Here is a 25,810-nt window from a genome sequence, read left to right as displayed (position 1 = left end):
GATGAGAGATGTGTGGAGATAGGAAAAGAACATGAGGAAACACGAAGCTTTCAATATGCACTGAAGGAAGCAGAGCGACACACAGCTGGGGCATGCTTGTGTACGTCCGGGTCTGTCGGCGACCACCAGGTCACCCACAAAGCTCCAAGGCCACCCACACGGGGACACCCTGAGGGACCCGCGCGGCCCCCTCGCCCTCCCCTCGGCACCACGGCGCACGCGCCATGACGGCCGCCGGCCGCCACAGCGGGGGAAGGGGAAGGCGGGAGCGGGGGGCGCCGCTGCGCCTGCGCGGGCGGTTCCCGGGCAGCCGAGCCGAGCGGAGCCGAGCCCGGCCGAGCAGGCGGTGTGCGGCCGGGCATGGTGAGCAAGGGGCCGCTGCTGCGCCTGCTGACCGCCATCAACCGCAGGAAGATGAAGCTGCTCACGGGGCTCGCCTTCGTCGCATACGTCGCCTGTGAGTGAGCGGGCGGGCGGGCGGCCGTTCGTTATGGGGGCGGCCGGGGGTCGCCCTTTGTCCGCCGCGGGGCTGAAGGGAGGCGGCGGGGTTGTTCCGCGGACGGGCCTCGCGTCCTGTCCCCCCGGGGCGAGCGGGGGCTTGGTCGGTGGCTGCCTGGCTGCAGAGGCCGAGGAGAGGGGCTGGAGGAAGCGTTGACAGGGCTGTTGGTGGCTGGGGTTGTGAGGCGTGAGTCAGGCTTTCGGCTCTCTCGCCCTTCGTCCGGATTCATTCCGTCGCGTTCTTCGCGTGCAGCGTATTTGGGGCTGGCCTGTTGTGTTTTCAGACGTTTCTGCAGGTTTTGTGTAGGCAGCGCGTTGTGGGGAGGGAGCTCTGAAGCCTCGTCAGCGTGGCTGGAGCCAAAGAGCTCGCCTGATGCTCCGAAACACGTGCAGGTGAGCGAGCTTTGGAGGCGGGTGCCTGCGAGGTGTGTTTAGGACCCCCTCTGCACGTTTGGGAGCGTGGAGAGATATAACTTAAGCATTTCGGAAGAAAGCTGCTGTTTCTAGCCTAGAAACACGAGACAGGAATTCCCTTTGCTGCCATATGTTGCTGTGTTTGCCAGACCTCATTATTTACTTACCGCTATAGTTGTTGCAATTATATGCCAGACCCGACTGTTAGGACAGTTTGTCCAAGTGACTTCGGGTTCCCTGCATACTAAAGCCAGAACGGCTCAGTGCCTGTTCTTATTTTGAAAGGGCTTGATATCTTGCCAGAAATGAAACTTAATATGAAAACAAAGTCACTAGGCTGCTCTGAAAATACTGGGGATCAGTGGCAATTGGCATGGCCACTGGGACCTGGCCAGCGATGAGATCTGTGAACGGTAACAGTGTTTGCTTTCTGGGTAAAAGCTAGCCTTAAGGAAGGGAAACACTGCCATCTGATTTTTGCTGTAAGTCACAGAAGTCTTCCCAGTGCACATTTCTGGTGATTCTTTGGGGTTAAAAATCAGGAGAGGGACTGCAGATCGGTGTGGCAAAGGGTAGCTTAAAAAGGGAGTAGATTGGTGACTGACTGGAATCTGCTTTTGCAAATCTACCGTGCAGTTGCTGTGCTTTTCCATCTTTTCACTAGCAGTGTAGTAAAATCATTAGTTACGGCTCTGGTGCCTTCAGCATAGTATGTTATGCTGGCAGAGATGCCACTGATCTAATAGATTGTAGAGAGACTATTTTCTGTTATCTTTTCTGTGGGAATGACTGGGATCCCAGCCCCCAATCCTGCCAGTGTACTCCTTGCAATGTTACTGAATCATCGCTGTTCTCTGCATGCCGTCAGATAACACGAGGCTAAAATAGCATAGAATTTGAGAAAACTGAGCTTGTGGTGTAGGTGTATGTGCTGGCACTTAGTACGTTCCTTCTTTCTCAAGTGCTCTCCAAATGACTAAGTGTTTTCAGGCTGTGCACATCCTTCCAATGAATTTCCATTCAGTGTTAGCGCATGGGGACTCAGATTTGGAGCACATTATGTTTCAGGGAATGAAATACTTGGAAGTACCTTAATTTTTTATGAACTAGGAGGTAGGAGTTTTCTGATAGTGTCATTTTGTTAGTTTGTGTATGAAAACCTGGGAGAGTGTTTGGAGAGTGTATTTTGGAAGAGTGCCTTATTTCATACGAGCTTATATATTCATAAGCTTCTGCCTTTGAATGCAAATTTGTTAGAAATGTGCTTGAAGAACTTCTTCATGGGAGTTAGCAAATGATGGGAAGAGCTTATTGCAGGCGGTTGAAAGGCTCTCAGCACTCTCGCTGTCAAGAGTCATTGTTCTTGGTAGTTTCACAGCTCATGGTGTTGGATGCCTGGGCTGGCTTAGGTATCCCTGCTCCACATCTCTCACTTCCCACCAGTCTCCTCCACGTACAAGGGCTTAAAACTCCTGTCCTGTGCATCAAGTAAAGGAACCGGTCTGGGTAATGTCACCTGGCAGTGTCGCCTTCCCTTTTAGGTTATAACCAGCTCCCAGTGGGCATTCAGACAGATGTTTTGGCCCAGCTGAGAGGTGGTGCAATGGGGAAACGGGGAGCTGGGAGCAGTGATTGACAGTGTTGCCATCACACACCTTGCAGGTTCTACAACTAGTGTCTAATATACGGAGTTTAGTTAAATTTGGTTAAAGTACTACCATGATGTGAGGTGCACAGTCAGGCCGATGTTACCTTGGACTCTTACGGACCGCAGTGATTTCCCTAATGCACTTACAGCAAGAAGAGTCTTTGCTTTCCATCTGGGGTTGAACTAGTCATGTTTGATGTCTCATTTTTGTAAGTCTAATTTCTGTTAATTTAAAAAATCATTGTTCATTTGAAACGGCCTGCGCTACACAGTTTTTGTCTATAAATAAAAACAGAACCCAAATGGAGCATTCCTATGCAGTAGGCAGTAAAAAGTTGTAGCTTAAGCAAATGTTCTCTGGCAAAACTGAAGTGAACAGAGTTTAACTAACACTGCCGTTACTTTACCTCATCTGTAGGCCCTTAGTGAAAGAGGTGATTTTTGTTCCCCGTCACACAAGTGATAAGTCTGGAGATCCTGCAGCTACTGAGCTGTCTGAATCACTCTGTAATCTGGTAGAACGCTGCTCTTTTTTTTAAATTTATTTCAGAGTTAGCTTATTTGAATCACTTGCACTGCTGTCTCCTTCTGTGAACATTGTGTTGCTATACTGTGCTAGATATAATAGGGGGCCTTGCCCAAAGGTTGAATTGTCTTTACCCTTTTAAAGGAACAAAGTTTTATTGCTACATCTATGCTCCTATTTGATCCCCTGCAAGGTACTGCAGGAGTGCTAGTGCCAGCCGGGGGGGGATGTGGGTGGTGGCCCCAGAACGAATCCTTTCAGTTACAGGCTGCACTTGCATCATCTTGAAGCCATTGTGAAACCACGGCTTAAGAACATGAGGTAATTATAAATGCAAGTGAAATGGATTTAATTGATTTTTATTGTCCATAGCAAGAGAAATGTACACATCATAAAACAGCAAGCAATTAACAAGGTTCTGGAAAAATATCCAGTGTAACCACTGAGCAATTTATTTACATGCAGACTGAATTTAAAAATAAAATAAAAAGGCCCACCTTTTTGTGGGTTGGTAAGTCAATACATAGATACCTTAAATTCATTTCCTTGGAAGTTTTGAATGTTCATTCAGCTTTATACAGGCATGCTGAGGTGCTTCAGTGAGGCTGTCTTTATAGAATTAGACCCTTATTTAATTGTTGGATGTGGACTCTAAAATCTTGTAGCCAGGATTTAAAGACCAGAGCTTGTCGATCTACGTGGTTTGCTTTAATCTTGACGCTACTCTAAATAGTCCACTGATGTCTTGGTATAACAAGGGAGTTGCATGTTCTTGCAGAAAATAAAGGAAGAGCTCTATTTCTGTTGAAGTAGAGCAGGTTTTCTTTGCTCGTTTGTAGATCAAATAGTTCTCTGGAAGTATGTCAGTAGCCTTGTTCATTTTTCAAGAGAAAAAAATGAGTAGTAGGGTGCTGTCAAGAGATCTGAGATTAAGACCTCGCTACTTTTAAAAAAAAATAAAGAGCAGCTACTAAAACAACTTAAAAACAAAATGTCAAAATATTGTGAGTAACGTACATCTTGCGGTGTAGTAGCTTGACTTCTCCCAGCATTGTGGGCTTCCACAATTGTTACGCTTCGTTTTATAAGGTTAGCCATTTGTTCTTGTCAGATTTCCATCAGCTAGGAAGAGTGTAACATCCCCTTCTCGGAATAGCAAGGGTTGGGGAAGCTGATCGGTTTAAATCTTACTGGGCTCTTGCGTGCTGTATGTATAGCATTTGTTCAAAACAAAGTTTAAATACCACTTAATGTTGTATTCCAATAAGCTTTTACTTTCACTTCCCGTGATAGGAGAATAGCTATGAATTTGGTCCTGTTTTACTGCTTCTGGCCGGCTGTCTGAAAATTATTTAGCGCTGCTTTTGAGAATAGCAGGAGCCATTCTTCCTCCCCCGACTGTTTTACAGCAAGGCATCAGGATTGACAGGCCAGGGATGATTCAGGAGTGGTCTGATGTGACATCAGGCTCGCCTGCTTTTTGTGTCAGCATGCCACGGATTCTCCACCAAAAGAAAACAAACCATAAACATTTGCTTTCTGACTTTATGTCCTGCAGAGCAGCCTTTCAACTGCGGGTTTGTGCAAATCAGTTTACTGTCTTCAGCAGCTTCCAGTTCCCTGCTCGTCAGGCTTCCAGCTAGCTGTAGCCGTGTACCTTACGAAAATGTATTTGTGGTCCAGTAGCAATTTTGAGTTTAAGTCAGGAATAGACGGATTTCTATTCTGCTTTGCTAGCCATGATGGTTTTACTGTGCGGTGGTTTTTTTTGTTTGTTTGTTTGTTTTTTGCTGTGTCAGAGAAACTTACCCATACAGTTCCCCACATATCTCCATTTAGTATTTGTCTTCATGTGGCACATGCAGGAGTGATGCTGTCGTTGTTCTACACCAGGACACTCTTATGGCTTTCATCTTCTTTCCTTTCTGCGTTTTTCAAAGGGAAAGTGTTTCCCTGTCATTTATATTGCTTATCTCTTTTCTGGAAGGTTGGTTGACCAAAGCAGAATTTGATTTGTAAGTTGAGGTAAGCTGACACAGTGACCCCCACCTCTCTTTCCATAGGGGAGAACAGAAGTTGAAAACCACCAATTTAAACTAAACTTTACTTTGGTCAATCAGCCTTTAAGAAAGAAAATGAGCAATGTAAAGGAGAAGGGTGAGCATTTCCCATTTGCAGAAATTCTTGGAGGGAAAGCAGATGTTCCAATTATTTAAAACTGCCTTCCAAGTTGCTAAAATGCACTAAATACATATGCACAGATTTATATTAGATTTGCTGTAATTTCTTTTATTTAAGCATATTTCAGGTGTATAAAACACTCCTAGATCTGCCAAGCTTTACCAAGGAAGTCAGTGTTCCCACTCAGGTGCATTTCAAAAAAAAATATTGCTACAACTTTAAGAAGCATTTCTTCAAATTCAAAAGTGTATCAGGTAGAATGTTTAGTGCCTGCCTGTTGTGGGAACTGAAAGCTAACCTTTATCCTTTCTGCCGATTTTGCTTTTTGTTTTACTTTTAACCTGCAGTTAAAAAGTGTTGCTTTAAAGGAAACGGAAAAACTGTTTTTCTCAAAAGAAATTTTGTGCCTTTGAATTGTGTAGATCAGATTTACCTGGAGGTAAATGTCATTTCATAGGGATATTTTATTTTTTTTTGAGCAGCAGCTTCTGCTTGAGGAAAGACAGGTTTTCAATTCTCTCTCCAGCTTTACATGAAAAGGGGGCACAGGAGCACTAGCAGCTTAGATCACTGAAATTTCATATTGTCAAAACAATCCTGACCTTATTCAGAATGTAATTATTGCACCCAGTCAGGTACAGGTGAAAGTCCTTCTGTTGGCTCCCTTGGGAATTCATACCTTCTGTAGGCAACCAACATATTTGTAAAACACTTTTTTTTTTTTTTTCAGTAACTTCAGATCTTGGAAAGTTTTGTGGTGTCCAGGTACACTCAAATGTATGTAGTGAATGAAATGGAAGATCCTGATTGAAACTTAATAACTGTGATGAGCTCTTTGGGATGAAAAACATGCGTACATTCTGTTGGTTCTGTAGTTGCTGTAAATAGTGGGTGTTTCTGTTGGTAGTAACGAATTTCTGAATAGGATTACCTTGTTTGTGGCAGAGCACAGAGGACAGACAAAAATGGATGAGTAGTGGTGAAGAACGATATGCTAGAGATAAAAGATAGAAAAGAGTAGAAACATTGAACAGAGAACTGGAAAAAAAGGGGAGGGGGGAAGCAGAAGAGCTGGAAAGAATTTGCCAATGGAAAAATGAAGACCTCTGTTCAGCCTTTAAATGATGGTGCGAACTGAAATGTTGCCATCAATAAAATATGCATTAATAGTTAGCTTACCATCCAGTGTGAAGCTCAATTAAGTCTTGTGAAGAAAGAAAATTTACATAATGTTGAATCTGAAAGCTGTAGGAGTGTATCAGCTTGCCAAAGCTGAAGTATTCCTCCTTAAGAAAAGGTTCAAAAACGTTGTCCTGTGTTGCTTGTCTTTTACTAGGGGATGAGTAGCTGAGGAGTGGCATAGAATGATGTTATCCAAGCTGAAGGTAAAGCCCCTGAAGAGCAGCACGCTCTATCCCGATGTCTTGGGAACTTCCCATGTGGGGAAAGCTGAAGTTCCTATCTGTTGTCTTTGATCTGGGGCAGGAACTTTGGTGTTGGACAAGACCTTGGTTCAGGAAATCTAATGCAAAGAACTACTTGCCATACAGAAATCTGTATCAACATAAAAGAGATTTAAAAAAAAATGTGCAACTCTAGTATTTTTTTAGATTCAAACTATTATACATTACCCAAAAGCATAATCCTAAATTTCACCCAGGTGACATTTCCTAATACAAAGCTGTGATTCGTGATTGTGTGGTGTTATATCTACTAATATTGCAACATATTCTCATCAATATGATAACTTTCCTACAGCAAATTAAGAAACGACTGGAATTAACAGTTAGGATATGACTGCAATTTATTTTTTTTTTTTACTGTTGCAGAATCTAGACTATAAAATGCAGTTCAAAATACATTAGCCAAATAATAGTATCCTTTATATCATTCCATATGTAACTGAGATCTGCAAATAATTTTTTTTTTCAAAGCATATGCAACAATCAACATTTCATGAGCTCCCTGTGCGTACTTTTCCATTCTGTCTAGTATTTCTCTATAAAGAAAATGCTTGTTTCTACCAGGAGACCGAAGCTGCTCAGCAACTATGGAGACTGATTTAAGAAAAAGTCCTGTTTTTAATGTCATTGCATCTCTCTGAAATAAATATGGCTGAAGCAATTCACTCTGGACATTGGAAGGTTAGGATTTTGCTCTAGAAATTCAGGTAACAACTGTGTATCAATTCATAGTGTTCCCACGTGTTGATTCTGTTGATTGCAGAATCCGTTTGTAACCAAAATCCTCTTGTACTCTCCTATTCTGAGGAACAGAGGACGTAAGGAGGGTAATACAGGGAAAATTCTCGTGGTTTCAGCTAAATCTACTTGGGCAAAAGGTCATATAAAAGTTTCTTTAGCTAAGTGTCTTGAAAATGCAAACAACGTAACCATTGTGAAGAAAATGGTTTTAAAAGGGTTGCATGTGGTGTTGCTCATAGTGCAAGTGGATCTTCATAGTCATTATGGCTCTTGCTTTTAAATACATTTATTTTAAAATGCACGTGATCCTGAAATAAAACTGTCACTAATAATTTAAGATTATGAGTGTTAATTACTGTTGGTGCCTTGTGATAGACTATGACTTGATTTTAATGTCATTTAAAGAGACCCAGAGAAGAAGGATCATCCTGGGGTAAAGGCACAAATTTCCTTTGAGATTTTTTCCTACCTTCAGATTGTGTTAGTGTTACTCTTCTGGCTCTTCAGCCTGTTGTGGATGAGTTAATTAAGGCATGCAGAGTTCTCAGAGTAGTAATCTGTGTTTTATTAAAATGTATACAGTAAGTATTACTGCAATTGACAGACTCAGAGGACAATCAAGCTATAACATGCATCCTGTTCCCGTATTCTCGGGATCTAAAAGAATGACTTCTGCCAGCTGTGAAAAACAGCTGGTTAGAGCCAAAAGGCTATGATAGGCAGGGAAGTGTCCATTTAGTATTGGATGCTGTACACAAATTGCTTGGCTTTTCTGTTGTACTTTTTTGTGCCTGAATTACTAGGTGTTTTTTTTTTTTTTTAAATTCAAGCCAACCCTGACTGCATAATGTATCTGAAGAATGGCTCTTGAAATGTTCCTTTGGTGAAAGCAGCCCAGTCGTTGCACTGCTCTGCATCCAATGTAGGTTCAGAAATGGTCTTCTGTAGGAAAACTAAACAAATTGTTAAGTTTCCAGGAATATACTTGTACACAGTAAGAAGAAAGCCATTCTTTATTCATCTGTAACTGGCTGCCTTTTGTTTAAGGTAGTTTCAAGAAGTCTTGGAGATATGCAACAATTTTGCCATAAGGCTATGCTTGCCAAATAGTTGCAGCTTTATCTCTCAGGGGCAGGAGGAGAAAAAAGGAGGCTGGGGGGGGACCACAAGTGATTAATGTTTAATATTTAAGTCTGGTTGACCTCTTTAGTAACAATACTGTGATTAAGGCTTTAAAACATAAATCCCATTTTCCTAAAACTATAGCTCTTTATCACATCCAAGTCATGGCATTCTCCTCTGGAAGCTGTCACTTAAAAGTGTAATATCTATGGGGGTGATTAATGCCTCCAACGTATCTTTAATTTTCATGGTACGTGTAATTAATCCTTGCAAAACCCCTACAATAAAAGTGATTGTTGTTATTTTATGTAAGGGAAGCAGAGGGGAAAAAATGTTTCAGATCAGATGGAATCAAAATAGGACTGCACCTTCCTCCTACAGGCCATTAAATGAGGCTTTCCTGCGTCTCTGAGCAATACAAATACTTGGATCTCTTGCCTAATGGCTGCTTATTATTGCCTTAATCAGTTGTTGGGCGAGGTTTAAAAACGGACTTTTGAGAGAATAAGGCTTTTTTCTTCTCTCTTGTAACCAAGCAATTAAGACACTGATTACAAGTTACGCACCTGTCTGTCAAGTCCAGTGAATTGTGAATTCGTCACTGTCAGAGTTTCAGAGGGTGGCAGGAAGACTGTGAATGCTCTCTGGCTGGATGAATGGGAAGTTTTCATGGCTGTTGAGGGAGAGGATCTCTACGGCTCGAATTGGCATCTGTTACCCTGGATAAGTACGTCCTGAATTAAAAGATTTAGCTTTAGATTTTTCTTGTTGTGTTGTGGTGGTGTTGGTTCATTTTTGTTTTGTCTTAGACTGGCTTTTACACTGAAGTGCTCAGTTACATTAGAATTTGCTCAGATTGGGTCCATTAGGAGTCTGATGCTTGTGAGAGCTGGGTTTGTGCGTATTGTCTGATTCATGACCTGGTATGGAAGCATTTTTAACCATCCACATCTGCAGCTTTTGGTGCCTGAACTTGGTTGGCGTGGGTTTTATGGTGCCTTTGATGATTTTTGTCTCAGATTTTGGTTTGTAATTCTGCATCATTCTGCTTGTGGATTTGGGCCCCGTAGCCTTAATATGTTTTTATCATTCGGAATATGTTCCTTGCTGAATGTCAGACCTGCCTTGGTGTAACCTTTAGGGCAAGGAAGTGACAAGTCCAGGAAATCCTCTGTAAGCCATAATCATACTGCAGGTTCTGCAGCTGTAGAAGACCGATATATACACAGCTGTGATGTGCATTTAAAAAAATAAATAAATCCATGCTGCAAAACCATACCTGTGATCTCTTCAAACTTGACATAATCTAGGTGTGAACACCCAGCAGCAAAAGAAAATCTCTGTAGAGCCGTACATTCAGAACGCTTTGTGAGGACAGGAGGTCCACGCAAACTTCTGTGGCAGGTCTGTGCGTGAGAGATGCTTTAGTGTCCTTCGGATCCTTCTGTGTGGGATTTCCTCTATGTGGTTCATTTTGTATTTTTTCCTTTTTTTTCAGTGTTAAAACTTCCAGGAAGTTTGACTATTTTTGTAAGAAGGTCACTTAGTCCTACAGAGTTGTGATATCGAGCACAGTATTTTTGGAAATAGATGGATGCTTTTCTGAGTTCCCATTCCCTGCTGTGGAAACTGAGCATGCACAGCTAACACGTTTCCTCTAGGAATCCAATTTCTTGTATGTAGTGTAGCTGCACGGTTTTTTTTGCTGCAACAAAACCAGCAGGATGGTATTTGTGCTGCAGCTGGTGACTTTTTTTTTGTCAATTCCTGCTTCACCAACTAAGCCCAGATGTTTCCTGACATTGCACAAACAATACCTTACATTACTAGTATGGGTTTCGGTAGCCCAGAAAAATAACTGACTGTAAGTATATCTGAGTGATGTGTAGCTTGAGAATTCTGTACCTATAGTTATTACATGATCATCATTCACTGTAAAAAAAAAAAAAAAAAAAAAAGCTTTGCCTTTAATATTATCACGAATAATTCTAAAATCCTAGCCACACAGTAAATAACTTGAATTTACCATTAGTGCTCAAAACTGTCTCTTTTCCCACTGAGAATTTACTCTAATTAATGTAAAATCCACAGTGCTTTTTATTTCAGCTGAATTGTATTGATCATCTATTCTAATGTAAAGCTTCCTTCTCTCTTCCCCAAAGAAGATGGGGGTTTATGATACCACCGCTGATATCATAGTGCCCTCCTATAGTTTGATGGTCAAGAATTCATTTGAATTTCTCTTTGAATGACTCGGCAGCACTCAGCAGTTTAACGCAGTCCAGTAGCTTTGCCATCCCATGAAGGGTGGAACAGTAACTGCTTTATTGAATTCTCACTTGTGTCCTCCCCTATTCCTCTTTCCCAAGCATATTTTGTTCCTTCTGTTGCCCAGAAAATGCCTGTGACTGTAGCTGTATTTTTGTTCTCGTCTCTGTAACGCCTCTTTGCTTGAGATCACTAAATAATAACCATGAAAGTGTATCTGCAAGGCCACAATCTAGGCAAAGTACTTCACTGAGCTGCTACTTGAGGCCTGAAGCACAGCTTGCAAAAACTGAGGTCACTTCAGAAGCTTTCCATATGTATGTTAATACCATAACTGCATGTGGGCTGCAACAATTGTGAAATGATTTTCTGAAGATATTCAGGGTATATTTTCTGTGTTGTTTATTGTTGCAGAGTCCCTTATGTAACTGTCCCACGTTAACCTTATTTGTGTTGACATTCTGAAGTTGGCAGCTCTGTAGCCTGCTTTATAGCTTCTCTCTCTCTCTTCCTTTTTCCCTTTTTTTTTTTTCCCACTTTAAGCCACATTCTGTGTCCTAGTTGAAAGTGAAAAGGAAAATCTGTGTTCTGATAGTCTTTGTGTAATCGCTTAAACCCTGAATAGTTTCAGAAGATGTTTTCTAGTAGGGAATGGATTCAGCAAATGAATCTTTTCATGAACACGGAGAAACAGCTGATACTTGTTTGCTGTATCATTTCATATAGTGATTTGTCTTTCTTAAAACATTTCCATACAAAATATGTAGTAAATGAGCATTGCTGCTCAGTGAGGCATTTGGTTATGTTGCTTAGGTTCTGTTTGAGTTTGCATCACTACTATATATTTATTGAAAATGAGAGAGAGCATGCAAATTAGCACTTGCAACTACTTTTAGTGCAGGACTGTTATGCCAACTCTTTGAACTGGTTCAGCTATTGCCTGTAGCAGCCAGTGCTTTTATCCTTGTCATTCTGCAGTTTCCAATTCTTGTTGTTCAGGGCTATAGTACTTCTTCCTTGCTGTTGCCAGTCTTTCAATATATGTAATAAACATGTCTAGAACTCATTTTTAAGGTGTGCAGTGACAAATTAGAGAATTCTTGTGTATTTTGTTTACTTAATATAGTGTGGGGATAGGAGTCAGATAAGTGTATCTGCTGATTTGTTGGCCAGACAGTTCCAGGTGTGCACTGGAATAGACAAGTCCTGTTTAATTAAATTGTTCTATTTTCCTTCTTTGTAGTCTCATGTAATCATCAGAATTCCTCCTATACTCCTAAACTGTGTTCTGGTCACTTGGTTTGCTATGCCATGTATGTAACTTACTTAGATGATGTGGTGAACACACTCAATATTGTTTTAAATTCCTTATGATGATGATGGAAAAAATTACCTTATACTGTTACATGACACTAATGTTCTCCCTCTTTTTATTTTCCAGCTGTGTGGGGAAACTTTGTCAATATGAGGTAATGTCTATTATTTTTGTATTTAATATACTTACCTGAAATAAAACGGGTACCATTCCCATCAACATGCATCACTTTATGTCAAGCAGGGAGAAAACATAAGAGCAGCTCACGCTGCTGTTGGATGGTTGCTAAGCAGCTGATACCATTTCTTAAATACAGGGTGTTCAGTCTCAGAAAGGGGTGCAGTGCATGTCTGCTGAAAACCTCATCGAGGGTCTTCTCACATTTCAACATCTTCCTTTGCGTGAGATCATCTTCTGAACTGGGAGATGTTTTCAGGCAAATTGAAGAGCATACCTGGGCACGTAGGCTGGGATTCTGCTTTCTTTCGTCATAGACCTGGCCGATATATTGGTGACAATACAGACTTAAGCATGGAAAAGTAGCAGGTCATCCACTGTTTACCATAATTCTGTGCCTAGAATTGGAAATAAAGTTTTGAGGAGTTTCTCCCCTCCATAATTAATTGGGAGAGAAGCTGGTGGTTTAACTGCTGAAAAGCAAAAAATCCTGTGCTGTGTCCCCCAGAATTTATGCCCTTAAAAACAGGAAGGCACAACATAAAAATGCAAATCATGCAGATTTCACAGTACTGCTGTTTGAATGCAAGTGTCCTCTGGAAGGGAAGGTGAAGAGGATATGAGGACACTGTGTTCCCCACAACAAAGTTTTGCGCATAGGGGACAAAATATTTCAACGTGTTGTTCTGCTATTAAAAGGCTTAGTTATTCTGTTACTGTGCTTAGCAGCACAGAATAAAGGAATTTTGAGGCAAATTAAGAAAATTATTCAGTTTCCTGTGGACTCTGCTTTACCCAGGAAAGCTTGCAGTGGGATCTGTTCTTGTCCCAGGCTGTCAACTTTACTTTTCTTGCAGTTTCCCACCCTTGCTACGAGAAGTGTTCAGCTGTTAGCCGAACAGCTGCTGAGCTACTGTGGCTTGCAGATGGAGATATCATTTAGATTACCATGTTATCTCATGATCACCCAACTATGGCAGCTTAGCAGCTGTTAGGTGAGCAGCTGAGCATTTCTGAAGGAAGGACCCTCAGTGGTTTGAGGAGGACAGGCTGTCATGGGATCCAGAGTGTTGGTTCCCTGACAAGCTGTCCTTAGTAATCCTGCAGTTATCTGCATCTACCTTCTTATTTGAGAAGTCCTTTACAGAAAAATTTCTGAAGATCTAGTGTTGGGACTCAGTCAATAACATTGTCTTTGTTAGGGCGGAAAAGCTCATTAAAAACTAAACTAGAGTGCCAATACTTAAGCTACAGGATTTCTGAATAAACAATACTGGGTACCTTTTTTTTTCTTGGGAAAACATTTGAAGCATTCACATGAATTTATAAAAACACTCCAGATAACATGGTATGAATTTATTATTTGCTGCTATTAAAAAATGAAAAAATAAAATTCATCATGAAAATATGGTTCAGGGACCGTGTCTCAGCCTATTAATGCACTCTACTGATACGACAAATCCATTCAGTGAGGTTTTTGCCTTAGTAATAGACTGAACTGACTTTAGTAACAGAGTTTTAATGAAGGGTATGAAGGGAATCATTGCTCCGACTTCTAATGGTGTGGCATATATATATCTGCTTAACAAAGGGCCTTCTGTTTCCTTAGGTGTTATGACTGCAGGTCCCAAGTAAAGGAGCTCTGTTTTATTTGAAAGAACTCCATTTTATGTTGGATACCCATGAATCCTCTAGTATGCAAAAAATTACTACTGTAAGGCTTGATAAATAATTCCCCTTTCAGAAAGTTTAGTTTGGGGAAGGAAAAAAAAAAGAATTATGCAAACTTAAGGAAAATTATATAGACTAGATGCAAGAAGTAAAATATTCTACAGTTGTTGAAGTTTACCTAAAGAATGGATACACTAATTAAAATATTTTACACAATTACATGCTAAATAAGACCACATAACTTTATGCAAGACACTAACATCTTAGGCAATCCTCTGTTTTCACAACTTACACTGAAGGACGTCAAGGTATAAGCTTGGATTCATTTCAAATGAGTGACGTGCAAAAGGTTAGCATTGCCCATCAAATGGTCACTTAAGGTAAGTTTCAGTATAGGTTTTTTTCCTTGTTTTGTGAAAATTCAAAGTCAAAGCTAGGCACATGTCCTCTTCTCTCTTTTAGATTGAAATTGCAGTTGTGGCATTGAGAGAAAATGTTCTGTTAGCATACAGTGAACTTGCACCCTCAAGAAGACATCTTAGGCATTCAGATAGTAAAACTACACAAAAACACTTCTGCTGACCCTACCTTGGTGCAATGATTAGACACTTTTCTGGTTAATTTAATTTTCTCTGTAAAATGAATGCCATCTTCAGTTTTATTACTTTTTCCTGCGGGCTTGGTTCTGTTTCTGCCAAACTTTGTGACAAGACTGTAGCTGTTTTCAGTGGGAATTGGACCAAGCACTTTCATTTACTCTGAGTATGCCTATGAAATAATACTAACTTAGGATGCTGTGAAGATACTGTTTTAACAGGAAAAGCTTGATGTTGGTGCAGTGGAGCTAACATTGCTTTGGTATGAATTATGTTTTTTTTGTTTTCTTGCTAACAGGTCTCTCCAAGAAAATGGGGATCAGAAAGTGGAAAGTAAAATAGAGGAGGTCAGTTTTCTAATATTTTTTTTGTTCTCTTTTGAAGACTCAATTTTTCATTTCATATTGAAAGGGACTAGCTCTGTCATTACTCTCCATTCCATTAAAATCAAAGCATTAGATTTATGCATAACAGCTTTTGAACTCTTACAGATTCACGTAGATATGACTTTCTGGAAATAAAAAGGGTACCTCTAAATCTTTCTGGAAGTTATAGCTCTAGAGGTAGTCTTGTTTGCTGCAGAGACTTTATAGAGACCTCCTGACAACTGACTTTCTTGAGTATAGGACATGCACAGATTGTTTCCTCTATCACCCTTCCAAAATATTAAGTATACGTAAGTTTAAGTCAAAATTTGAAACCTTACAAACATGCTTTGCTTTGTTGTCAACTCATGAACAAATATAGCTGTATTTGTGTTTGGGACTAGTTTGCACTGACAATGCTTCAAGTACAAGTGCTGGCAATACAAGTACTACAGTAGGCATGGGTATTGAGCATGCTGGTGGTTCTGAACTTCTTCATCAGCATCTCTGAATTTATTTCAACCTCAGTTTGTTGTGAAATACTATGAAAGTTCACAAACAGATCTTTCTCCAGGTGAGTTTAGGCTTCCAATATAATAACAAAACAAAGAATTGAACAGATATAACTGTCCTTAGTTATATGTTATATATATCTTTTATGCTCACCTTGAGGTGAGTACTTGCCACCCCTTTTGTGCGTGTTGGTGTGACCATGCTTATTTAGTCTGGTCTGCGTAGTGTCTTGTATTCCTACAGCTTTGTAAAGCAATCGTTCCTCAGGATACAGAAAGAAGCCTAATGAAATTGCTTAAAATTTGGGGAAGGGCTGTGTTCTTAGGTCACGTCTGTTGCATTCTTTTTTTTTTTTCAGCTTTTTGCTTGAAAAAAAAATGTGTTTTTTTTGCATTCATTTGTTTTTAATTCTGGTAAATATTACAACAAACATTCTGAAAATCTCAGTTGTTTGGGAATGGTGAAATGCTTGAAATTTAGTGGGTGAAATTTTTTGGGATCAGAGTTACTTCTCTGAGAAGTCAGGCTTGTCTGGATCTTGTTTTTAAAGCTGTAGTTGTACACAGTACTTTAAACTGTCAAAATAAGTATGGCTGTTTCAGGAGCTATTTGCTGCTCCACAGAGCCAGATGCTTGAGGAGCTTAAAAGAAAATGCAGTATTTCTCTCTTAACATGAATATTCAGATTATTTCAGTTAATTCATGAATTTCCTGAGTTGTCTAGCTCTAACCATTAGTATTTGTGGGAAAACTAATGGTCGTTGGATGATACGTTTCTATTTAATACCTTTTTGAATGATAACCCTTTGATAGCTATCAATTTACATATGTCCCTACACGGTAAATTTTGTGACAAACTTTTAGTAAGCTTAATAACGAGATTACAGGGACTTGCTGATATTTGGCAGGAATGTTAGAAATTCAGGTCCTGTAATAAAGAACCTGAAACTGATGCTGACTTAAATGATTCCCTCTTTCAAAGCAATGAAAATACAAAACAGAAGTATTGGTAGGTGAATTTTATTTTTTCTAATGCATTTCCATTTATTAAGATTTTTTAAAAGACTAATAAACTAAAAACATTTCCTCAAGTTGTAATGTAAAACATGATATTTCTTTAAATTCACATGTTCTGAGAGAATTGTAACCTTTGCACTGGTGCTAATGTCTCTGCTTCTGTATTTACGTCCACTTAAATAGGAATCATAACGGTGGATGTTCATATCACAAAGCTATGGTACTCATAGCTTTGGATGTTCTTTTGAGCAGCTGCATTAGCTTTGAAGATGCTTTACTTTTAGTGGTAAGCTTAAGGGTATTAGGTGATTTGATTTTGGGGGAAAACTGCCCAAGGATTTTTTGACATAAAGAATGCTTTAAGATAGAAGTTTCTTGGATTATCTTCTGTGAAGCTCTTTGTAAGACTGCCATGGTTTTTGCTCTGAAGTAACTTCCTATATGAATGTTTTGTCATATGAATCTTACCTCTTCTTCAAAGTTTAAATACTATTCCTTTATTTTTAGGCTGTTGCACCTCTAAGGGAGAAAATCCGAGATCTAGAAAAAAGGTATGTGGTCTTTGCTTGGTTTGGGAATCAGTTTAAAAGTGCAATTTCTGCTTTGTAGCATTAAATTCTGTACCTTGTAGGCTAGAGATACATATTTTGCGTATGCCTTCAATCCTTTTGGATTTTTGTCATATCTGCATTAGGATGGGCCCTTGAATGCCAAAGGACATTAATGCTTAGGGTAGTCAGGGCTGAATAATCCCATCAAAGTAACTGTGAGTACTAAATTCTTGTCAAGGTCAAATCCTGTGAAGGAATTTGCAGATTTTAGTGCTGCCGGTGAACAGTTTACCATGGTTTAGTAAGTCTAGTACAGGTATGTGCTGAAATACATTGGTTTCAACTACAAGAAACTGGAGGTGTTTTACCTTAAATTTCCCATGCTTGTGATTGCTTACCATGGTTCAGCTAATGTACAACAATTTGCTTTTGAATCTTGTTCTGTGCACGTGTTTTGGATGAGCCCAACAGACTGACTTCTCTTAGGATTTGTAAAGGAATGTGATATCTTGAATTAAATTAGATAATACAGTTGAGAAATGCAGACAAGCTTTTTGGTGAACCACAGATGGTAAATGTGGTAGATTTCTATGCTTGCTCTAGTTCCACCACTTCTTGTGCTGTTTGAGTCCACTCTGCAATATCATTTCCTCCCTCATGTGGCACCAGAGCCATTCGAATGCTGTTAGTAAACTGGATGGGGAAACTATACATTTCAGTGTCTCTTCACAAGCAGGTCCCTCACACTCCAACCTATTTGCCTTTCAGCCAGATGCATTCTCCAGTCTGGGGAAACTGGCCGTTGTTGGCAGGAGGACACTGCTGTTTTTGACAGTGATACTCTTTCACGGGTGACGGAGTCCATGTCCCAAACAACCAGCCGGACTGAGAATGCTGCATTACAAAGGGCCAGGTCTGGCCTTATTTAAGCCAGTGCCAGTAAGCCTGGATGGTTACATACGGCATACTGGTGGTTACCTGCTGTTTCATTTCAGTAAGAACGCTGATCTGATCATTGATCTCTTAATATAAGTATGGATTTCATGGGTCGAACTAAACAAGTGATGCAGTGGTGAAATTATAGAGAAATGACTTTATGTTAAGATTAAATTTTTGATGCACTGTCTCTGTTCAATTGACTTGGTTAATCTTTACTGACAGCCCAGTATATCTTCAATTTCAGTTGTTAGTAATTCAGGTATTTCCTTCTGCCGTTGTGGTAGGGGTATCCTGGTTGGCTTTTTTTTGCTTTTGTAATTGTTGCATTTTTCCAAATGAGCAATGGGTAAAACCATTAAGTTAAAGCTTTTGTCAGGAGCCATCTAAATGCTCATTTCACTTTGAGTAGCGTGTGCAGTGCATTAATGTTTCTTGTTTCAAATGTCTAGCAAGTCACTAACAATGAGCAGAAAGAATGAAAATATATTTTACCTCTGCAGGAACTGATCTGGGAATCATATTTATAACAATAAATAATTATTATTTATATATAATTATATTATCTGCTGGTTCAGCTGCATGCAAGATGTTGCTGGTACTAATTTTCAAATTTTGTATCTACATAAAGAGGTGGTATGCAACTATTCACTAATAGATGCCCGAAGGCTGATCCTGCTTGCAAAACTTATTCTCTAGTGTCAATGTTTTTTTACCTCATAAGCTGATTAGAATCTGAAATCAAGCCATCTTCATGCATTTGGGAAGCAGGAAAGTCAAGAATTCCTTAATGCTAGTCTCATGACGAAAGGTTGTTTAACAAGCTAAAGTTGGAAAGCTTTTATTAATGATTTGCACAGCAAAAAGCATTGCTAGGCCTAGTGTATTCATCAAAGCAAAACTTACACTTAAGCTGTTGCCAAAAGATGAGCATTCTGCTGGATCAGTTCCAGACTCCTGCACGCTGCCCCTGAGCCATTCCTGGTGTAACGGAAGGTGCAAGCATGGTTGGGACATTCCTTTGGCAGCAGTGTGACTTCGTTATGGACTAATGTAACCTTGGCCTTAAAAATGGAGGGGACTGACTTTTACCTCACATCCAGTTACTTGACACTTACCTTTTTTCAAAACTTGATAAACATTCAACGTGTTTTCAACTCTCGTTATTGGTGGATTTGCCCTTCTCTCACTGGAAGGCTGTTTTACATGTATGTATTATGCTTACGCACTGCTGTTTCTCATTGTTTCACCTTAAATCAAGGAAATAAGGTTGCCCTTAGTGATCCCTGTAGTGATGGGATACAAGGCAAGTGTAGGTAGTTCCTTCTTTCAGTTTTCCTGTATGGGTAATGTTGGAAGATTCTGCTGCATATTTCACCTATCCACAAAACTGAAAATGGCTTTAACTCTGGGATGACAAGTTGTCACAAATACAGAAGCACTGTGCTTTCTCTTAATTTCCATTGGGCCAATACTGCAAGCTAGAACCAGAGGAGATGCTTCAGAATCAGTAAGTGTAGAGTCAGTTCAATCAGAGTCTGTGAGTACATGTAAACGTAATCTCAGTGTGAACTTCGGATGTAAATATCTCCTGCTTGCTACATCTGATTGTATCTCTAGCATGTGGGCTTCCTGGAGAAGAGTAACCGCAGTTTGATTTTTGTCAGGTGTCACACTGGTATTTAGTTAAGAATAACATGAGCTATTGAAATATTGCTGGGACTAAAACGCTACTTAACTTTAAAAAAAAAAATCATACCTTCTTCGCACCTTCATTTGGAGGTGTTTGTTGCCATATGCAGAGTGTATGCCAGTGAGGGGGAGAAAAAAGTAACATAATTCTGTTACTGTGTCCATAAAAGCATTTAGGGCTCTGAGCATCCATTTTGAAATTAAGAGAGCACCAGAGATTCATCGGTCACATAATTTTATTTTAGAATATTTTAGTTTTGATTGAATTATTCTGAAGAATGTGAAAAAAATAAATAAAGTGAAAGTAGCTTGTAGACCATTAAGACAACATCAGTCTATTCATTTTTTTTGAGAAGAAAATTAAGATTAGCTTTCAGACTGAATAAGGTCTCTTGTTTGGAGGAAGGAAAAAAAAAAAAGGTTGAGCCATCTTAGAGGGTTTCCTCAGCATTCTGCTTGTAAACATTGATTACACTGATTACATTGATTACACTGAAATTTTAAGCAGAGTTGTTTGAAGTCAATGTGGTAAGTTAATAGAATTTCCTTTCCAGATTTTTATAGAAGGTTGCTTGCTTTTTAAAACTTCAAAAAATAAAAACTAATTGCTCACGTTTTATGATTGTATTCTCTTGTGATGTCATGCCTGGCTCTAGGCCTGTTCTCAACAGATAGAAGAAGCCAAGTGACTCATACTCGAAAATCACTTAAGCAGAAGGTTAAAAGCACTTCTTGCTGTTCAGTTTTTATATTTTTCATGGTGCTTCAACAAAACATAGGTAATTTCTCATGTTGGTCTAGATTCTTCTTTAGATAAAAGGAGTAAGCATGGCCTTACTTTGAGTATTGGGCGTTGTCAGAATAATGTTTCATAATTCAAAGAAGCAAAGCTGAAACTTATATGATTTTTATTCTTTGTTTTGATTTGTTTTTTAGTTTCACCCAGAAATACCCACCAGTGAAATTTTTATCAGAAAAAGATCGTAAAAGAATCCTGGTAAGTTTGAACTTACTCAAGGGTTGTGCTTGGGAAATAAGAGCTTGGTGGAATGTAATCTGTTTTACAGGATTAATTAAAAACCATGAGCAGGGTTAAAGTAAAATACTTTGGATGTTGTATGTGCTGCACAGGGTATAGGCTAGGGATTCGCTTACCCTGCGTTGATGTTCTCAAACACAGCATATGGATTTTAGACTTGGGCTCTGGTTTAGAGGCTTGACTTGCTGATTAAGCTACTGTTCTCTGCTTCTAACAGCTTAGACCTGCATCGCTAGACCTGCGTTCCCAAGTGGCTTAAACTTGCAGACTGGGAAACTTTAGGCATGTCTTGGCAGAAAGTTTGTATGATTGAATTGAACAAGTCATAAGGCTAAAAGAGTAGCTGCTCTGCAGTACTGTTAAGAAGGAGCAGTTAGACTGAGGCAGTGTGTATCTCTTATCTTCTCTGTTTCTGGTATTTTGAAGCATCACAGACATTTTAGGATGGGAGAGGAGGACAGGTTTAGTCAGGACAAGTAATAGTCCAAGGCATCTTTAAATTCAGCAAACTGCTGTGACATCAGCTTTACAGTTTTGTCTACAAACACTTTTGAAGTTAGCAGTGTCTTAAAATTTTTCTTGTTTTCGTCTGTCCTGGACAAAAAAAGAATGTCTTTGTTTCTGAGAGGCAGTGGAAATATAGCTACCTAAGATACATATTAAGAGCTTCTGCCTCTGTAGTAGAGAGCAGAATCTACGACAAATCCCCACAAAAGTGCTGAAATTTCATGGTTTTGCCTTGACACTTCAAAATTTTGACAAAACACTGAAAAGATATAAGTAAAACCAAATGACTTTATTGCTATTGCAAAACTTCATAAAGAATGTGTTACTACATTTTATTAGTTTAGTTTAAGTTCATATGTTTATGGCTGCCTGAAGGGGATATAGGTTTGTAGGCTTCCTGATTCCTTGTTGAAATTGGAAGGCGTAATGAGGAAAGTAACAGCCTTAATTCTGAAAAGTCCTAAATAGTGTGCTTATGCATGCAACTGTAACAATGTTACCTCAACGTCCTTTTTTTGGTATGATAAGGTGTTTACAAGAAAATTATCAGTGCAAGCTGTTAATGGATTATGGAGCTCTTTACTATTTTTTTAACTTTGCCACTTGAAGGTATTGGATATCTTGCTGAAGTTCATTGCTTCAACAGAGATGGCAGATAGTTGGAATGGGAGTGTTTTCTGCAGACCTGGAGGTGAATAGCTTTTTGATGTCTGCATTCTGTAGAGATTAAATTATTAAACAGAGAGCTGGCCAAAAGGATGACTGAGTTGCATAGTCATTTCTTCTGTACTGCAGTTGGGAACTAGTTCAGTGCGCGCTCATTGGCATTCACAAACCTGCTGCTCAAGTGGGCAGTTTCATTCATCTATAATGTTCGTGTCATCGTGTAGGAAAAATTTTGAATAGTTGAATTCAGCATATAGAAGACTTGTGTAGACCTTGCATGGCACTTCAAAATTTGTCAGGAGTAAACAGAAAGAACTGGTGAGCCAAGTGAAGTTTGGTAGATGATTTGTTTCATATTTTGATGATTCTATGTGTTTTTTTTTTCCTAAACCATTCTAAGTTCTTATTTTCCCTGAATGCAGTCTCCAGCTGCAAACCTGCAGATATCCACAACACTGATGTGAGCAGACAGCAGTTCTAGCAGTTCTTTGCTTATTCTGTACCTATTTGCAGATGATTGCTAGTAGCAGCGATATCTCAGCTAAGACTGGATACTCCAGCACTTTCTTTCAAAAGAGCTTAAGTTCATTGAACTTCGTCCTGGGGTGTGTGATTTGTCTGCTTGTTCACTTCTCTGAAGTGACTAGGCAAAAGGCTTTTCTGTGCAAGAGAAGGATTTCTGGTGATTTTGTGGATGAAAGCGTTGGCGTAGGCTCAGTGTGTTGTGTTTTTTTTTTTTCCTGAATTGAATATGGTAGACCAGTAGAAACACAAAACAACACCAAAATTAATGCAATTTCCATATGGGACGCTAGATGTTTTAAATCTGATTGCAGAGAGCAAAAATAAACCTGTATAGGAAATAGACAAGTATTTAAACACATCCACTGCAGGAAATTATTAGTAATGTTTGTGCCTTTCCATAGATGCTGAAGTTAAAAAGCATATTGGCACTGTTAAATTATATTTTTATATAAAGTTTTGTTAAAGAATGTTTATTTAAGCCCCAGGTGCTGCTATTTCAATTCTGATATGGAAATGATTCATGTACAGTATATGATTTTGGAGATTAATGACATTGTAATTTGTAGGAAGTCATATTTAGAAATGAAGTACATTAACCTTGCTTTTATAAGCAATTACAGGAAGGTTATGTTGAGAACTTCAGTGAAAAATGGTCTTTTTAATGTAGCCTCAAGTAATGATAAAAATTAATTTATGTAGCTGTTTACTTTTCCAGGGGAAATTCAGCTCCTTTTCCAGGTAGTTCATTTTCAATACCTATGGAATTAGCATGTTAATGAAGCTAATACAGATTTATCATAAAAACGACTTACAGATTTAAAATAATTGTAAACTTCTTTCCGAACAAAATTGGTTTGTGCTTTTTTCCTTTTTTTTTTTTTTTTTTTGCTTGCATATAACAGAAGAGTGCTGCTGTGCTGCTACGTGCAGTGTCTGGTTGGGTTAGGAGATGAAGAAGACACCTTCAGCATGTTTTGCTACACTGAGGGTATACAGCAAACATTGAATTTGTCTTCTCTGGAATGCCGGAAATAGAAGTAGCAGCAGGGAATTGTGTTGGGTCTCGATTGAAGGAACAGGTTCATAAGCTCTACAGGAAGCTTTGGTCCTGGTCACCACAAAAAGACAAACTCCTTGGAATGTTCAGCAAGGCTGCCGTTCACTCCCAAGTCAGGATAAGCTTATGGCAGTAGGTTTTCTGTGCATTTTTTTTTTCCATTAGTAAGTGGGATTACCTGGCAAAGGGCTGTTCTTGCTCAGTTACTGCCCTCTCTGTGCTCATAGCGTTATGCCAGAAACCTGTTCCTCTCTCCTGTCTGTTACAGGATTGTGGGAGCTCTGACATCGTTGCTTTGTTTTAAAGAGGGTTTCTCCTGAATCTTCTTTCTCCTTCAGGTTTGTCAAGGAACTGAATTACATACTGAATCTGGAAGCACTGACTAACCCAAAAGAATGCCGAATAGGCCAACTAAGTGGTTCTTTTATTAACTGGTACAATGTCTTTAACACCAATAGCCCTGAGTTTTTAATATGAAAAAACAATTGTGGGAAAAAAAGAAGTAAAAGGCTGGGGTTTAGAGAAGAAAGCAGATGTCGGTCTTTTTTTTTTTTCCTTTTCAGTTTTTGTTAGCTTTCTATCTGCCTTTATTTCTTTCCTGATTACGAAATTAAAAAAAAAAAAAAAAATCTGCTCATCTGGTGTCTGCAGCAGTGGATGGGGGGAGAGGGCAGGATAAATATCTTCACTTTGTGCCAGTCAAAGCTGAAGAACTTCAGGCATTTATATCATTCTGCGCACAGTGCTTGGTCGTTGTAGCACACTATCCATGCATTAGATTCCTCTTTGACAGTATCACTATGCCCTTTTGTTTGGCTAGTTGTCACTGCAACTGAAGAATGGAAATGAACAGCTGAATCACCTTTTCAAAATGTAAATTTGATCATGTAGTCATATAATAGAGCTGATGCTACGTTGGGCTTTTACCTTCATTCTTTAAAAGTGTTTGTCTGTCATCTTTGTGTATTCTTATAAACAGTTTATGAAGTGCAGAGAAAGTGATTGCTTCCATAGATATGTCTGTCTGGATGTGTCACGCAACGTGGAGCCCTACTACTTGCAGTGTTTACTGCTTGAATACTCTGTTAGTGATTTTTGTTGTTGTTTACTCTTAATGACATACAGAAAGGGGGAAAAATAAAGAGCTTGATTACTTTAACTCTAATATGGAACAAGAGCACTATATTTAAAATATTTTATTTCTGCTTATTTCTTTACAGTAAAGCATCATAAAGTTCCAAGACAGGCAAGTGCTGTATGTCAGAGTAAATGGTACAAGAGGCTGCAAACAGAATGATAGGATGTGCATACACATCCTGTCATAATAGGGTTGTGGATGCATTAAAACAGAAAAGGAATAGTTTGGGTTTTTTTCCGCCTCTGAGAGGTGAAAGAATTTGTAGTACTTAGAACACCCAACATGCCTTCCATTTAAAGCAGACAGAAGCTGGATTTGATGTTTCTAATATTATAAATCTTTCACAAAAATAGCATGGACTTTTTATTTTTTTTCTCAGAAATGGGAATAGTGAAGAATTCTCTTACCTTTTTGGGTCTTTTTAGATCTCTCTCTCACATAAAAAGGGCACAATCCATTTTGAAGGAAAAAAAAGGAAAGATTCTAATCCGAAAAAAAGTGATTTTGTTGATATGAATAGTTAGCTGAACTTGTAGGCTGACAGTGATGAAGCATGTCAAGCATCTCTTGAAATTCTAGATGCCCTAAATATTGGGTTAAAAAAAAAATTGAACATGGAAATGGAGATGTTTCCCCTGGAGTAAGTAAGGATCTGAAAGCTACTGTTCTTTTGTTTTCATGCTGTAGACTTTGTCTGGTGTTTCTGTAAAAAGAAAAAGAAATTTATACCAACTGTCCTAACGCAGATAACTGGAGGAGCAGGGTTTGTGGGTTCTCATCTTACTGACAAACTAATGATGGATGGCCATGAGGTTACAGTTGTGGACAACTTCTTTACGGGCAGGAAAAGAAATGTGGAGCACTGGATTGGTCATGAGAACTTCGAACTGATAAATCATGATGTCGTTGAGCCCCTGTACATTGAAGGTGAGTAGTTTCTACCTTGGTATTTGTTCTTGGATGTGCTTTACACTGATCAGCATATCTGTAAAGAAATTAACTTTGGGCACTGACTTCTGAATTGATCTGTTACCTGTGTACTTTATTATTAGCCTGATTTCTGTGACTAGTGTGGGGTGAGAGGTTAAGAACACTTGTCTGTGAAATCAGTTCTTCCTTTCTGATTAGATGGGAGGAGGAAGTTTTCAATATTTCCTTCATGTGACTGATTTTGTGAGAAGACA

The 25,810-nt window shown here is 39.2% G+C and overlaps 1 protein-coding gene across 2 annotated transcripts in view; it reads left to right on the top strand.

Moving 5' to 3' along the window:
* The first annotated feature begins 241 nt into the window (after positions 1 to 241).
* UXS1 (UDP-glucuronate decarboxylase 1) overlaps positions 242 to 25,810 on the top strand; it is a 59,047-nt gene continuing 33,478 nt past the window's right edge. The window contains exons 1-6 of one of the 2 annotated variants that reach the window (XM_048077909.2): positions 242 to 457; positions 12,303 to 12,330; positions 14,919 to 14,967; positions 17,023 to 17,066; positions 20,631 to 20,691; positions 25,373 to 25,553. In XM_048077909.2, coding sequence (XP_047933866.1) covers positions 361 to 457; positions 12,303 to 12,330; positions 14,919 to 14,967; positions 17,023 to 17,066; positions 20,631 to 20,691; positions 25,373 to 25,553 — 460 coding nt within the window. In that variant the 5' untranslated portion in view covers positions 242 to 360. Of the gene's footprint in view, positions 458 to 674; positions 892 to 12,302; positions 12,331 to 14,918; positions 14,968 to 17,022; positions 17,067 to 20,630; positions 20,692 to 25,372; positions 25,554 to 25,810 lie in introns of those variants that run through there. The other variant, XM_013190235.3, reaches the window with a different exon arrangement.

Source organism: Anser cygnoides, chromosome 1 (genome assembly GCF_040182565.1).
Source record: "Anser cygnoides isolate HZ-2024a breed goose chromosome 1, Taihu_goose_T2T_genome, whole genome shotgun sequence".
Taxonomy (NCBI): domain Eukaryota; kingdom Metazoa; phylum Chordata; class Aves; order Anseriformes; family Anatidae; genus Anser; species Anser cygnoides.
The sequence above is the reverse complement of the archived record's forward strand: the minus strand, read 5'-3'. Positions and strand labels throughout refer to the sequence as shown.